Genomic DNA, 15727 nt, shown 5'->3' on the forward strand with positions numbered 1-15727 from the left:
TCTCCTCTAGAGCAGTGATGTTTTGGGGCTGTCGCTGGGCAACATGGACTTTCAACTCCCTCTAAAGGTTTTCCATGGGGTTGAGATCTGGAGACTGGCTAGGCCACTCCAGGACCTTGAAATGCTTCTTACGAAGCCACTCCTTCATTACCCGGGCAGTGTTTGGGATCATTGTCATGCTGAAAGACCCAGCCACGTTTCATCTTCAGTGCCCTTGCTGGTGGAAGGAGGTGTTCACTCAAAATCTCACGATACATGGCCCCATTCATTCTTTCCTTTACACGGATCAGTCGTCCTGGTCCCTTTGCAGAAAAACAGCCCCAAAGCATGATGTTTCCACCCCCATGCTTCACAGTAGGTATGGTGTTCTTTGGATGCAACTCAGCATCCTCTCTCCTCCAAACACGACGAGTTGAGTTTAGACCAAAACGTTCTACTTTGGTTTCATCTGACCATATGAGATTCTCCCAATCCTCTTCTGGATCATCCAAATGCTCTCTAGCAAACTTCAGACAGGCCCGGACATGTACTGGCTTAAGCAGGGGGACACATCTGGCATTGCAGGATTTGAGTCCCTGGTGGCGTAGTGTGTTATTGATGGTAGCCTTTGTTACTTGGGTCCCAGCTCTCTGCAGGTCATTCACTAGGTTCCCCCATGTGGTTCTGGGATTTTTGCTCACTGTTCTTGTGATCATTTTGACCCCACAGGGTGAGATCTTGTGTGGAGCCCCAGATCAAGGGAGATTATCAGTGGTCTTGTATGTCTTCCATTTTCTAATTATTGCTCCCACAGTTGATTTCTTCACACCAAGCTGCTTGCCTATTGCAGATTCAGTCTTCCCAGCCTGGTGCAGGTCTACAATTTTGTTTCTGGTGTCCTTCGACAGCTCTCTGGTCTCAGCCATAGTAGAGTTTGGAGTGTGACTGTTTGAGGTTGTGGACAGGTGTCTTTTATACTGATAACAAGGTCAAACAGGTGCCATTACTACAGGTAACGAGTGGAGGACAGAGGAGCCTCTTAAAGTAGTAGTTACAGGTCTGTGAGAGCCAGACATCTTGCTTGTTTGTAGGTGACCAAATACTTATTTTCCACCATGATTTGCAAATAAATTCTTTAAAAATCAGACAATGTGATTTTCTGGATTTTTTTTTCTCATTTTGTCTCTCATAGTTGAGGTATACCTATGATGAAAATTACAGGCCTCTCTCATCTTTTTAAGTGGGAGAACTTGCACAATTGGTGGCTGACTAAATACTTTTTTGCCCCACTGTAGTTCTCAGATCTTGAGAACTATCTGGTCAAGGTCATTCTCATAGCCCCTGACTCCATGGAAAGTGAGTCATGGGATTGCAGTGCCAGACTTTGATAAAAACCCTGGCACTGACCTTTTAGTTTTGGAGCATGGACACAGGCTTTGGTACTAGGAGCTATCTTAGCAGTTAGATATGAGTGTTATCTGTCATCCTGGGGTCTCTCGCTGTCACCTTGTGGTAGCTCCTGATAGTAGAGGAAGAGTTTATCATCTTGCTTGGTATGTTATGCTTTTATACTATGCTTTTGTATTTCTGTTTAAATCTGTTTGCTAGAGTTAACAATAAAGGTTAAAATCTCCTCACCTGCTGGTGTGTTGTCTCTGGATCTAAAATAACTAAAAGAACCACTTGTCTTGCACCTGGCCAGCGCTTTGACAATTGGCAAAACAAGCTCTGAAACAAACTGTGATCTACCATATGACTTTCAGTTTGTTTTGGGCCAGAAATTATCTGGGAAGCCATGAACTCTTGATATTTCCCATCCTCAGCTCTGGAAGCATGGATGTTGAACTTTCCCAAAATAAAATTAATAATGTGCAGTTAAAAACAGTAAATCTACAATCCTTGCAATAATTTCAGGCACCAAATTTTATTTATTTGTGTGTGTGTGTGCGTGCGCGTGTAACAAAGTAAGAATAGAATTGAATTTCTAAGCCTTGTTGACAGGCTCATGATGATTATTTGAGAAGGTAAGTCATAAATGGCATGTCCATTTCGGCAAAAATAAGAAAGCTTTCTTCCTTGCCAAAGAACAGTGCAGTTACATATTTATCAATATGGTGGGAAATACATATGCTCAAAAAACAAGCAAAACATCTTTTAGTACATTGTATACATATGAAAACAGAGACAGCCATCTAATATACTGACCAATGAGACTATATGAATAACACTGTATCACCCATGCATATTATGCCTTTGAAGGCCATGAAAAATATATATTATCTGGAATAACAACATGAAGCCAAGAGCACATGTAATTTATGTTATCAAAATCCACTACACAGAAAATTTAATTGCATTAGAGCCATCACTCAAATTCAATATGGACAACTGATTTTAGAGAATATATGTGCTGTTCTTTGACATATGTTCCTAAATTAATTTATGAAATTAAAATTATACAGTAAAATTCAACAATAAAACATACAATCACTGTATCACATATACATATAAAGAAATGACTTTATCCTTGCAGTAATGATATATGTTACCAACCTTACAAACAAATTCTACACATTTCTGTTTTTCAGGTTCTATAATAATATTTACTCCAAATGAATTCTGTAGAAATATTTCTGAATAAATATCCATTGAACCAATATGCTTTATAAAATTCTCATCTGTGTTCATTTGTGTGTCAGAATGTATAGCTTTTTTGTTTATACTCTAGATGCCAACGTTAGTAAAAGAAGATTTCAAGCACAATGAAGGAATGGGATCTTTGATGCCGGCCACCATACTTCCAGATTACACAAAGTTCCCCTGTTCTATTTATTAATTACATTTATGACAAATTATATGTTTACTCTTCAGTATTCACTTTGTGTTTCAGAAACTGATATCTTACTCAAAATATGGTTTATACAGGATTTTATCCTAGTGAATTAAGCCATGGCAATACATGCCATAGTATTACAGAAGATTCTAAACTATCTACAAAAAGATAGCCCATATAAAGACATTGAATCACATTTTATAAACAGTAACTACCATAGGAACAAAAGAAGGAATACTCAGCATTGCTGGCATTGAAATATTACAAGAAAAATTGTTTGTATAACCTTCATTAACAAGATTTATCTCATTATCCACTTTTTTGTAGCAACCACAAAAATATCTTACCACTAGTTTGTTATACAAAAAAGAAAGAAAATCTAAAAAAAATATAGCACTGATGCACAAGTAAACAATAATGTAGAAGGAAAATAAATAAATGTTTCACTATCAATTTTCTTTGAGAGTAATAAATAAGCATAAATAAATCCATCCAGATCTCCCTACCTTTGACCTATTTTTATCTGTTAACAAAACAGTCACACCAGTGATTCTCAACCTTTTTGAAGCTGCCGCCCCCCTAAGGAGCGGAAAATTTTTCAACGCTACCCTTTGTGAAAATCCTGTAATTTAGGGTATGGGGGTGGGGGAGTTACTGAATTATAAAAGGCAAAAATTTTAAGTAATTTTTTTCAGTAGACTTACACACCAAATTTGTTCGATTTAACTCGATACTTTTCCCCTGGAAGGTAATTGCATTCCTTTTATTAAAATTAAAATGACTAATGCAAAAAAAAATATGCTTAAATGCTCTTTTATGTAAATACGTTTATTTCAAAATGCTGTAAATACGTTTATTTATTTTTTTGATGCTCATTTTTTAATTTTTTTTCATTTTTAATTTAATTTTTTTTGCAAATGCTTTTTTAATGTTTAAAAATTCTTTATTCTTAATTAGATAATTAAAAAAAACAGCAAAAAATACGCTAAAAGAGTAATATCAATGAAACATGCTTGATTATGTCAGTGGGATGGTTGTGCTTGATGGTTCAGAGCCATTTTCTGAACGTTTGGTTTAATATTGTTAGAGAGATGAAGGCGCAAGTCCCCTCTTTCCACGATTTGGAGTCGACTTCTCTTTTTTGTAATTAGATCAGTCACAGCACTGAATCCTCGCTCGACAAGGTAGGAGGAAGGGAAGGCAATTAAAAATATGATGAGGGAAAGATAACTATTTCTCAAAATTAATAATTCACGACCACAATAAAGAACTAATAAGCGCACTTACCTAGCCGACTGGCCAAATAAACAATGAAAGTAAATCGAAACTGAGGGGAAAAAACAGAAATGAAGCGAACGAAAAGCAACTCAAGAAACATGGGTCAAATCTAACATTCATACTGAAAGGACGCTCAACGCACGTACTGCGATTAATCGCGCGGGAAGACAGCTGACGCATGCGCTGTGCTGTTGGGATCGGAGAAGAATCGTAGTGTCGAGTTCTTCAAGGTCAGCCTACCTAGAATACAAATTCGTCTCACCATTCTTAGAAGTGCGTGAGGGCAGCCATCACGTAAGTTTGTTTTATTGCTGATACAAATAGTGTAAACCGGATAATCGATTTAATAAATTTTTTTGGGAGTTTTAAAATTAAGTTCGAACGCCAAAACATGCTCATCGCCCCTCTACCGCCCAAAACATGCCCACCGCCCCCCTACCGCCCAAAACAAGTTCACCGCCCCTCAGCATCCTCCCACCGCCCCCCGGGGGGTGGTACCGCCCCCGTTGAGAACCAATGAATCACACTTTCAGTAATTTTTTTTTCTCAGACTCGGCTTTTTACTCATCAATGTCTTTCACAAACCTCAACCACTATTTCAATATTCCAAAACACTTATCTCCAAACATGTCAAATAAATAAGTGAACAAACAAACAAACAAACAAATACCGATCTCCATCTGAACTTGAATTACAGCAGTAATTCTGCTTAGGAATCTGTATGCATGGAAAACTCATGCCAAAATCTAAAGCCAGGCTTGTAGCCACAGAAATGAATCACACTACCCATAAAATCCAGAAAACAAATGAAGAATCAAAAGATTAATCAAGTATTGTATCATTCAGTGCTTTACCCACTACAAGAGCTGCAACACCACCTGTGTTGCATACAGACAAGTTTCAGTAATTTCAGAGTGATGTATCTGCACAAAGCCATAATCGGTATTGCAAGCATAAGAATTAAAGGAATATTGTATAAAGGAGACCTATTTTCACTGACAGCAAATAAAACCAAGACTCCCACCAGAGAAATCTCCATTTACCAAATTGTGTTAAGTTACTGGAATATAAAAACATTAGCCACTATTCACTTTGTTTCATGAAGACTCCATCTTTGTAAACGCAACCCAGCAAGCAGAAAAATGAAATCTGCTCCAGGCTCTGTCTCACTGCCTGACATACAGATGGTTTTGGTTTTCATGCCCCTAACAACTGGCTTGCTTTTGCTTTCTTGCGTGTCTGAGAAGTTCATACAAGTATTGCCAACCTTAACCTCAACAGGAAAAAGTTCTTGCATTACTTTTATGTCATCAGAAATTCTTGACCTTGGGGAGATATAGTTTTAGATTCTGAAGGTTGGTGTTGTTCTTTAAACCTCTCGAAAACCCCAGTTCCATAAATATATTCTGGATTTTAAATGAAATATTTTTATCCCAATGTCATAAACAATTATATTTTGTAAATATTAAACTAGCAACTAAACATATTAATATATGCCCAATCTACAGGTTTTAATAGAAGCATAAGGAATCTTTAACAACTACATTCAGGGCCTATACACAGTCAGCCATGAAGTTTTGGTTAAAAAGAACAACAGAAGCTATTTTGTGCATAGGTAAAACTTGCTTGACCAGAGACCATACTGTGATCAGAACAGGGAGGCAGAGAATATATGTCATATGAAAAAGAATTACTGTATTGTAATATTTATCTTTTTTTAAAAAAGTAATTTGTACAGAGTGTTTGCCTATTCTTAACTGTCCTTACTGTCAAAATTTAAAATTATCAGTATTTCTACATAAAATAAAATATCTCTTCATATTGGTGGAATCATAAATTACAATTAAAATGTACTTCCATAAGGCTGATTTGTTATAATGTTTTTTCTGCTCAGATTAGGCACTGCTACATTTTTTAATTACATGGAAAAGGAAAACTTTTAACTTTTGCAAAGTGTGCAAGTGGTTCACACTTGAATTAGTATTACTTAGATAACAAATAATGCTAATAAAATGCATCTGCCAACAATTACAATCCCTGTTAGCATGGCCAATGATTAAAGATTTGTGTTTGCTTACAAGTTATTGTGATTGTTCATTAGTACCATTCTAATATTAGGGTGAAATTTAAATCTATCAAAAATAGAAAATAAGCTTTTACATACATTGTGACTTTGTGTCATTGGTATTGCATGTATTACATAACACCTAACACTAACCCTTTCAACTATTAGATCAGATAGAACACACCTATCCCAAATTGGCCTCTTCCTAGTTGCAGCTTTAGAAACAGCATAACCCAACAGTACTATAAACCACTTTTTTCCTACAAATAAATTATAGCCACAAGCTACATCAGTCATAAGGTAACTATAATTAAGACAGCAACATTTTGTAACAAATGGATTATGGAAGAGGAAAAAATCTTTAAAGCATACTTTAAGGCTGTTCATCAATAACAGGAACTATTGTTGAAACATAAGCTTGCTATAGAGCAATCTGTTTTGCAGTTATATAAATATGGCTCTTATTCGAGGGAAAACAGTTATACAAGGAAGATGAGTACCTCCTCCAGCAATTCTCCATAGTTCTATTAGGAATATTGTTTCATACAAAACACTAACAGAGTTTATTGCATTTTGCACGTATTACTGTCACTATGGAAGTACTATGGAAGAGAAGGATACTGCTAGGTGAGAGGGAAAATCAAAATAGAAGAAAGAAATGCTAACCTTGAATGGTCAGGAACAATTAATTTCTAAAATCATTAATAATTAATGGATTTATCTCAACAGCAATGACCTCTACAACACAGCATCAGTGGAGCCCACAATTCAACTGTGAGATATTGAAATAAATAAATAAATACTTTTTAAATATCACCTGCTTATCTCCCACCTACAGTGCTATACAGCACATGCCTCATGCTCACAACTTAAAAAAAATACACGTTTATGCCTATTGATTATGAATTGCACAAAAAACAATTACCATGATACATGTAAAAGAGGTATCAGTGAGATCCTATCCTACTTTCATGCATGCAGTTGTATGTTTATTTTAATGCAGTGGAACCTTCAATTATATAATTTTCTCCTTATAATTTGGTAATCCATTCTCAAAACCTTTCACTGCATGTTAACTTGTTTGTCATGTTTGATGTTTAGGCTTTACAAAAGTAACGCAATACACAATGGCATGCTTCTTTTTTCATCCTATGCTAACAATGTTCACATAGACACAGAATACTTGGTAGGAAATTCAAAGACACAGAGGCCTCATTTGGATGGATAAATCTCAGCCGTGTCACTCTGCACAACCCTAGTTCTTTCTCCCTCTCTGGCAGGCCACAAGGAGAAGATTGAAAGCTTTCACTTCTGTTTTTAGCTAACAGAAATTTAACATACTATCCAAACACAAACATAATTCTCTGGTTTATTTAAAATAGTTTTCATATCAAGCAGCAGGAATAACAACTTTGAAATATATTACTGCCTAAAAGGGGGCTCCTCAGAAAATATACTTTTAAATGCCACTGATTTCCAGCATGTGCTTAACTTCTCCATTAAAAAAAAAAAAGATTTGAGAGTGATTAATATTATTTTTGACAAAAATTATTCAACTTAATTTTAGTAAGAAAAACAATTTGCTTATTTGTTAAAACATCAAATACTTTAAATGTTTCCTCTATTACTAAGAACCCAAATATTTCTATAGTATCAGAATAAAATGTATATATTTAATTTTGAATATTTCTTTTCTATTGGAAGCACATATTTTACAAAAATGAGGAATATTAAAAACAGACTAACAGCTTCTTCCTGGGAAACATTTGACTAAGCATTTTCCACAGTATATACTATTAAAACTTGAACAAAAATCCACTTGTTTACCTCAAATTGTAGCTGCTTTCATCTGATTTTGCAACAGAGGAAATAAGCTCTTCATCTTTCCTAGATTTTTCAGTTTGTCTCTTTGCTTCTGTTGATGCTCCCTGAAAACACAGTTTTATAACATGGTAAAGCAACAAATCATCAAGTTTCAGTTTCCTGAACCATATTATTACGCAACCCTTCATTTGTGGATTTGCTTGAAGTCCACAATATATCCTGCCTTCTGCTGATTTAGCTTAAAACAAATGTAACATCTTAGTTAGTTTCACAAACTTTGCATTCAAGTTACTAATTCATCTGACCAGTTAAGAGGAAGAAGCTACAATCATTTGCAATTCTGTTTGGGCAAAACTTGAATGAGGATACTGAAAAACTGAATATTATTCTGCTCAAATGTATTTGGCATGCAACATAAATAACATTGTTTTTACAAAAAAAAAAAGTGGAGCTTTTAAAATATAATTATTTATACCAATGAAAGAATCATCTTATACCGTGAAGATAATGCTAACTATCCGTATGTACATGTTTTCATTTACAAGTTCCATACTTTCTCAGGCAGCATAAAGAGTAGCTGGGGATTATAGAAGTTGAAATCTTAATACATCTGGAAGCATTAGGCTGAGGATGGTTGATATATTCTCTAGAGTCAAGACCTAAGATGTAGCTGCAATACCTTGACTGGATCGACACCTGAAAGATTTGTATCACATATTGCTTAAATTACATCACTGATGCAGTTAAGGTATTGACAAAATAAACTGAAATGGTACGCATTTATTTATTACAGGACGTATCCAGAATAAAAAGTGATTATTCATCACTTTTCACCTGTAACTTCCAGCTAATATAGCATCCTCATGAAGACAATTACGCTTTTTTCTTACAAGTGCTGAAAGTGGAAAGCTTGTCCCTACTCACAGGCAGCCACTATCTCCCTTTAAATAAATAGAAAATAACTAATTGCAATTTGAAACAGCAACTAATAAACAACAACCGATCACATAACTGACCTCCAAACATAAGGAAATGTACCTTGAGAGAGATGCAAGCGCCATCCAGTACATTGTGGTTCTATGAGAATTTCCTTTACACTATATCACTCACAGCATGACAGATTAATTCATAGGGTCATTTCCAGTGTGACAGCGCACGCCATCAGAATGCCCTTCTGCTTTCTCAATGGCCCAACAATAAATGCACACAAAACTGACATCAAGCACAGTGCTTGTTTACAAATAAATTGCAAAGGAATTGTTGCATTGTGAATCTATAGGCTTGTGAAAACAACAGCACAACACTGTGGGATTACTGAGTACTTTTTATTATATCCCCAGTTATCAGTTATGATTAATTTGCAGTGGGCAGAATCAACTTCTTGATATATTCTAAATTTGCTTTAAAATTTCATTTACAGAACAATGCTGCCATTCCAGATGCCCCATTACTGTTGTTATGAATGGATATTTAGCTTATGTTTAACTTTACACAGAATTATTACATTTCATTGTTACCTGATCTTTTTTTCTTATTCTCCATTCTACATCCACCCATAAGAACACATTCAAATGTGTCACCTGATAAGGGTTCATGTATCTGATAAAGTGTTACTCCATTCTTATGATTTTAAGATGTCTGTTGCTTTTCCTGCAACATATTGCCATACCAACTTCTCCATAATTTTTTACCCCAAATATGTGAAGCCTTTAAGGCATTAACTTAAATAATGACAAGGTAATATACTTACCATGTCCAGTAAAAAATAAATGGTTTTTAATTATGTTAGAAAAGGGAATACTAATACTAACATGCCTTATAAAAGATGGCATTTTTAACTGGGACATTATAGTCATATTAGGCTTAACCTGTTCTTGCTTCCAACATAAGTTCTCAGATCATATCCATAAAGCTCTTCACAATTAGAGTTGGGAAAATTCTCCTCCATGGGTTCCTATTTTTGTTTTTCTGGGACATGTATGAAGGCCCTGGAGTTCCTTGTAAGATAGACAGATTTCATGAATCAACCCAACATCCAAATGAATGTTGGAGGGTATTTTCAAAGTTTGTTCATTTTTTTAAAAAAAATCAGCAATTAAATAAGAAATTGCATTCTTAATTAAGAGACAGCATCTATGCTGGAGTTGGTACTGGAGCAGCCTGAGTTACGGAAGAAATAATAGTGATGGAAGAAATGAATGATGTAGACATGGTAAAGGCTAAATATATGTTTATGATACAAAGTAACAACAGTAGAGACTGTGAGGCAAACCACATATGATGCAGGATATCTGTAACTGGCATTTTAAACAGGTATATGAGATACAAATTATGTTTTGGATCATTATCTTGCTGAAATATCCACTCCCTTTTCAGATTCAGTTTCTCCACTGACTGGGTGTTAGCTGTTAGGATAAACCCACACAATCCAAAGGGGGCTTCACTTCACCTTGAAGCCAGATCTTCAAGGCCTTTTAAAATAACAGCAGGGTTTATTGGTATTTAGTCAAATCCATTCTTCCTTTCACCCATACAATATTTCTGTGATACTGTCTGTCACACAACCACAAAGTGTAACTGAACCCTCTCTATGCTTACCAGCTGGCAAGGTATTCTTTTCTTCAAATATATCACTGTTTTTCTCCAAATGTTGGGATTGACAAGTTTGATTTTTATTTCATCAGTACAATGTACAGTACTGTGCAAAGGTTTTACGCAGGTATGAAAAAAATGCTGTAAAGTAAGAATGCTTTCGAAAATATATATTGTAATTGTTTATGTGTCAATTTACAAAATGCAAGTGAGCAAACAGAAGAAAAACCCAAATCAAATCAATATTTGCTGTGACCACCGTTTGCCTTCAAAACAGATCAATTCTTCTAGGTACACTTGCACTGATGGTATGGCATGAGGGATAAGGATCTGCCTGTATTTCTCAGTGTTGAGGACACCACTGATCCTGACCAAATCTCCAACTCCATTTGCAGAAATGCAGCCCCAAACTTGCAAGGGACCTCCACCATACTTCACTGTTGCCTGCAGACACTCATTATTGTACCACTCTCCAGCCCTTCAGCAAACAAACTGCCTCCTGCTACAGCCAAATCTTTCAAATTTTGACTCGTAAGAACACCTGCTGCCATTTTTCTGCACCCCAGTTCCTATGTTTTCATACAGTTGAATTGCTTAGCCTTGTTTCCACGTCGGAGGTATGGCTTTTTGGCCGCAATTCTTCCATGAAGACCACTTCTGGCCAGACTTCTCCGCACAGTAGATGGGTGTACCTGGGTCCCACTGATTTCTGCCTGTTCTGTGCTGATGGCACTGCTGGACATCTTCTGATGTCAAAGGACAGTAAGCATGATGTGTCTTCCATCTGCTGCATTAAGTTTCCTTGGCCAACCACTGCATCTATGGTCCTCAATGTTGCCCATTTCTTTGTGGTTCTTCAAAAGAGCTTGAACAGCACATCTTGAAACCCCAGTCTGCTTTGAAATTTTTGCCTGAGAGAGACCTTGCTGATGCAGTATAAACTACCTTGTGTCTTGTTGCTGTGCTCAGTCTTCCCATGGTGTATGACCTGTGACATGAAACTGTCTTCCACAACCTCACTTTAGTAGCAGAGTTTGGCTGTTCCTCACGCAGGTTTAAGCTTCCTACACAGCTGTTTCTGTTTCAGTTAATGACTGTGTTTCAACCTACATATGAAATTGATGATCATTAGCACCTGCTTGGTATAACTGGTTAATCATGCACCTGACTCTAATCCTACAAGATCCCTGACTTTGTGAAAGTGTACAAAGTGTTCAAGTGTAAGAACTGATGCTAGTTTGAAAGCAAAGGGTAGTCACACCAAATATTGATTTGGATTTTTCTTCTGTTTGCTTACTTTGGATTTTGTAAATTGATAAACAATTACAATATATATTTTTGAAAGCATTCTTACTTTACAGCATTTTTTCACACTTGCCTAAAACTTTTGCATAATACTGTACTTCAAACCTTTCAGACTTATCAAGGTTTAAACAATGACTTTTGTAATGAGACATAGAAAAGGTTTCCTTCTGATAACTCTATAGATGTAGATCACTGCTGTATAATAAGCAGTGCTTTACCAGGGGTTTGAACAATGTCAGCTAAACTCTTTAGAAGGTCATTTGCAGTGATCTATGAGTTCTGTTTTGCAGACCTGACCAGTTCGGGGACAATTCTAGTGGAGATTTTTCTTGATTTTCAAACTAATGTCCTACAGTTAATAAAGCAATTAAAACTGAAAAGAGGTTGGATAGTTCATCAAGACAGTATACAAAACATACCCATAATCAATTATAGGAAAGAAAGGTCAAAGATTTTGGAATGGCCCTTATATCCTCAGGCTATAAGATTACTGAACATCTATGGGAAGATCTCAAACATGCAGTGCATGCAAGGAAACCTAAGAAAATTTCTAAGCTTCTATAAGAAAGATAGGGGGAAATCTAAAAACAAAAACAGAAAAATTCTTAGCTGACTACAAGAAATGTTTGGAACCCATTATTTTTACCAAAAGACACATTGCAAAGTACTGACTGAAAAGGTGTCCATATTCAGCATCTGTCATATTTACGATTTTTAAATTGGAAACTGTAAACAACTGCACGTGAATACTAAGTATGCATTCAAATTTGTAGAAAAGTATATTTAACTGTGTACCATGCAGAGACTGAGTTAGTTTTTTGTTCACTTAAGGACTCATTGAAATGTACAATTTAACAGGGATGCCTAAAATTCTGTATACAACTATATGCTTAAGAACCTTGCTTTTATCAGTATCTATCAGTTGTGTGTATGTATGTATGTGTGTGTATATATATATACACTGATCAGTATATGTATGTGTACACACACTGATTTTTCATTGCTTTGTAATAAAATAATAAAAATGTGTGTACCTGCTTGTAAAAATCAGTAGAAGGAGATGATCTGGACCGTTCATGTTTATACTGAGATTTCTCAAGTTGTTCAAGGCCTGCATCAAGGATGTTATCAGCTGAATGGTACTTTCCAGAACTACGGCTTTCTGTAGGTTTCTTCTGTTCTTTCCAAGAAGCCTGGTATTCTGCAAATGTTTCTAATCTCTGAGGTTGTCTGGATTTTGTGATGTGGTCACTGTAATGGACACTTTCACTGAGTCTATCAGAAGCACAAAGCACATTTTCAACTCCCAAAGAAGCTGACCGCATTCTCTTTTTGTACCATGATCCTCCAGATTCAATTTCATTAGAGTTTCTACGAGGAGCAGCAGGCTCTGCTTCTGGACGAAAGTACGGTGCACCTCTCTGTGAAGATTTTTGACAGACTGGCTTACTAGTTTCTTCAAAAAACTTCCGTTTATCTGCAAAAGTTTCCAAAGTTTCCTCAGAAGTGGTTGGACGATGGTGTGTGTGGCAGTTATCATCTGACATACCCACTTCATTTATTTTCTCAGGCTCAGAATAAGACTTTAGTTTTTGTTCTGCAGTGAATCTCTTCCTAGCACCAATACGTGAAAGATGGTGAGCACCATTACCCAGTGATATCTGTTTAGAAGACTGCCTAAGTTCAAGGAAGCCTAATTCATCTTCAGAAACAAATGCTGATGGAGAAGTATTATATATATTTGCCTTTCGGTCTGGAAGATAATCTGCAGAATTGGGTTCCAAGTCTCGGCGCTGAAAAGAAGTGGCCTTCAAGACTCTAGCTTGGGCCTCTTTCAGATTATCCTTGTACATGTGAGAATAACAACTTTCCGATGAAGAGGCTATCTTTTCTTGAGGATCAGGCTTCCAGTTCTCAGTACAGTCTTCTTCCTCAGTTGGCTCTACTAAGGCAGCTGTGCTTTTGCTTTTTTGAAGCTTTGCTCTCTTCATTTGGATTTCATTTCTCAGTGTGGTAGCAAAACGATCACTCCTTCGTGCATTTTTGCTTAGGTGAACATCAAATCCTGCCTGTTTATTAATCCCAATTTCGGCAGCAACGTTCATCTGTTTTTTCTCTTCCTGAGCTAAAGAATGCAACATTGGGGTCTTTTGAGGAGAAATGTGATAATTCTTCTCCTGATTCCATTTGAAATCTTTTTGGGCTATTTTAGTATCAGATTCCTGGAAATGCTCCTGCCCGTATTTGTACTCATGATGACCACTGAGATTTTCTTCAAATGTCTTGTTCTGTTCTGATTTTCCAGAGTAACTTAGCTTCCTGGAATCTTCCATTACAACAACTTTAATATCCTCTCCTTTATTAGCTACACAATGAGCTCTCTTTTCACACATATCCAGAGAAGTCTCGATAAATTGCTGAGGTAGAGAATATTTAAGATTTTGGCTCATTATGGTTATGGCAGGATCTTCACTTGATCCAGAAGCAGCAAGATCTCCTGTTCCAGAATTCCTACATTCATCTTTGAGCTGTAATGGTTTTGAGGTCCCCTGAGCAGGTTGCTGCTTTACCTTCACACAGTAATAACGATTTAGTCCAGAGTTTTCTTCAGAAAACATGTCAGAAACTGCAGTGGTGGTATTACTAAGTATCCTGGTTTGGTTTAGGTGACAGTTATGCTTGTCAGGAGGCCTTTCCCTAATGTCATTATAAGAAGAGAGCCTTTGTTGCTCTTTGGATGATGCAGAGGCTTTTGCATTGCGAAAGAAAGTATTTTCATCACTATACTGACGCTGATGTTGATGATGCTGAGACTCATAAGCAGACTGTGCCAATCGAACATCAGTACTAGACAGAGAAGAATGCAGCCTGTTAGCATTTCCCATATTATTGTTTATCCTGTCACCTGGAGAAGATAAACCATAATCTGGAATAAAATCAGGCCTTTGTATTGGGCTGCTACCCCGCCTCCTCTCTGAGGCCTTCTCAGTTGCCCTGGTCACTCGCTTTTGCTGTTCAGCAGTTTCAGCGCTCCAGTCATTTCTGACTGGTGTTCTATGCAGGACTTCAGAATGTTGGGAGCTATGAATGCCCTCTGAATACAGAAGAGGTGCATGATCTCTGTCGTGACCTTTGGTAGCAGCAAAGCTATCACTACGGAGAGGGGGTAGTGGAGGTGGAGGGGAAGGAGACTTTTTTCCCTCGGGGACATACCATACAGGTACAAAATTAGATCTTCCAGCCCCAGAATAGATTGAATCAGATTGGTCTTCCAGTCGTGGATTTAGGTTGTTTTCATATTGTGGTGGACTTGGAAAGGAGTTGATTTTTTCTTCAAATCTTGCATTATCACTCAGCAATGAAGCAGTCTTGCTATTCCCTTGTTTTGGAATTTCCCAGTGACCCACTTTACACATCACATTCTCAGTTGACGCAGCATCTACATTTGACAATGTGTGGTCTGGTGTACTGGAACTAGTAGAAAAAGAACCATATGCAGAATCCCTTTTGCTGGGATTCCCCAGATGATCAATGCTGCTATTGGACTTCGCAGAGGAAATCTGTCCGTACTGATATGTTTGGGGTGTGTGATCCCAGACATCCATGCTTCCAGCAGAGCTGAACTGGCCTGAGGTACGATGTAGATTTGACTGATCCCATGAATTTGAAAGATCAAAGGAACTGAAACAAATAAAAGAAATAAACAGACCTCCATTAATATACTAAATACAAACACAAAACTATTTATTATTACAGTTACCTATTATTGCAATTACCTGCACTTAGATAAAGTTACCTATAAAAACTGCATATTAAAAACCACATTGTTACTTTTAAAAAATTGCAAAGTG

At 36.7% G+C, this 15727-nt stretch overlaps 1 protein-coding gene across 4 annotated transcripts in view; it reads right to left on the reverse strand.

Annotated features, from left to right (window-relative positions):
* SHROOM2 (shroom family member 2) overlaps nt 1–15727 on the reverse strand; it is a 118375-nt gene that overhangs the window by 24907 nt on the left and 77741 nt on the right. For all 4 annotated transcript variants that reach the window (XM_015888984.3, XM_025170100.2, XM_025170099.2 and 1 more), the window contains 2 exons: nt 12911–15557; nt 7983–8083 (listed from right to left, as the gene is read on the reverse strand). In XM_015888984.3, coding sequence (XP_015744470.3) covers nt 7983–8083; nt 12911–15557 — 2748 coding nt within the window. The remainder of the gene's footprint in view (nt 1–7982; nt 8084–12910; nt 15558–15727) is intronic.

This window comes from Python bivittatus, unplaced genomic scaffold (genome assembly GCF_059951505.1).
Source record: "Python bivittatus isolate LINGU-HERP-01145 unplaced genomic scaffold, Pbiv_v1 ctg000350_np1212, whole genome shotgun sequence".
In the NCBI taxonomy this organism is placed as follows: Eukaryota; Metazoa; Chordata; class Lepidosauria; order Squamata; family Pythonidae; genus Python; species Python bivittatus.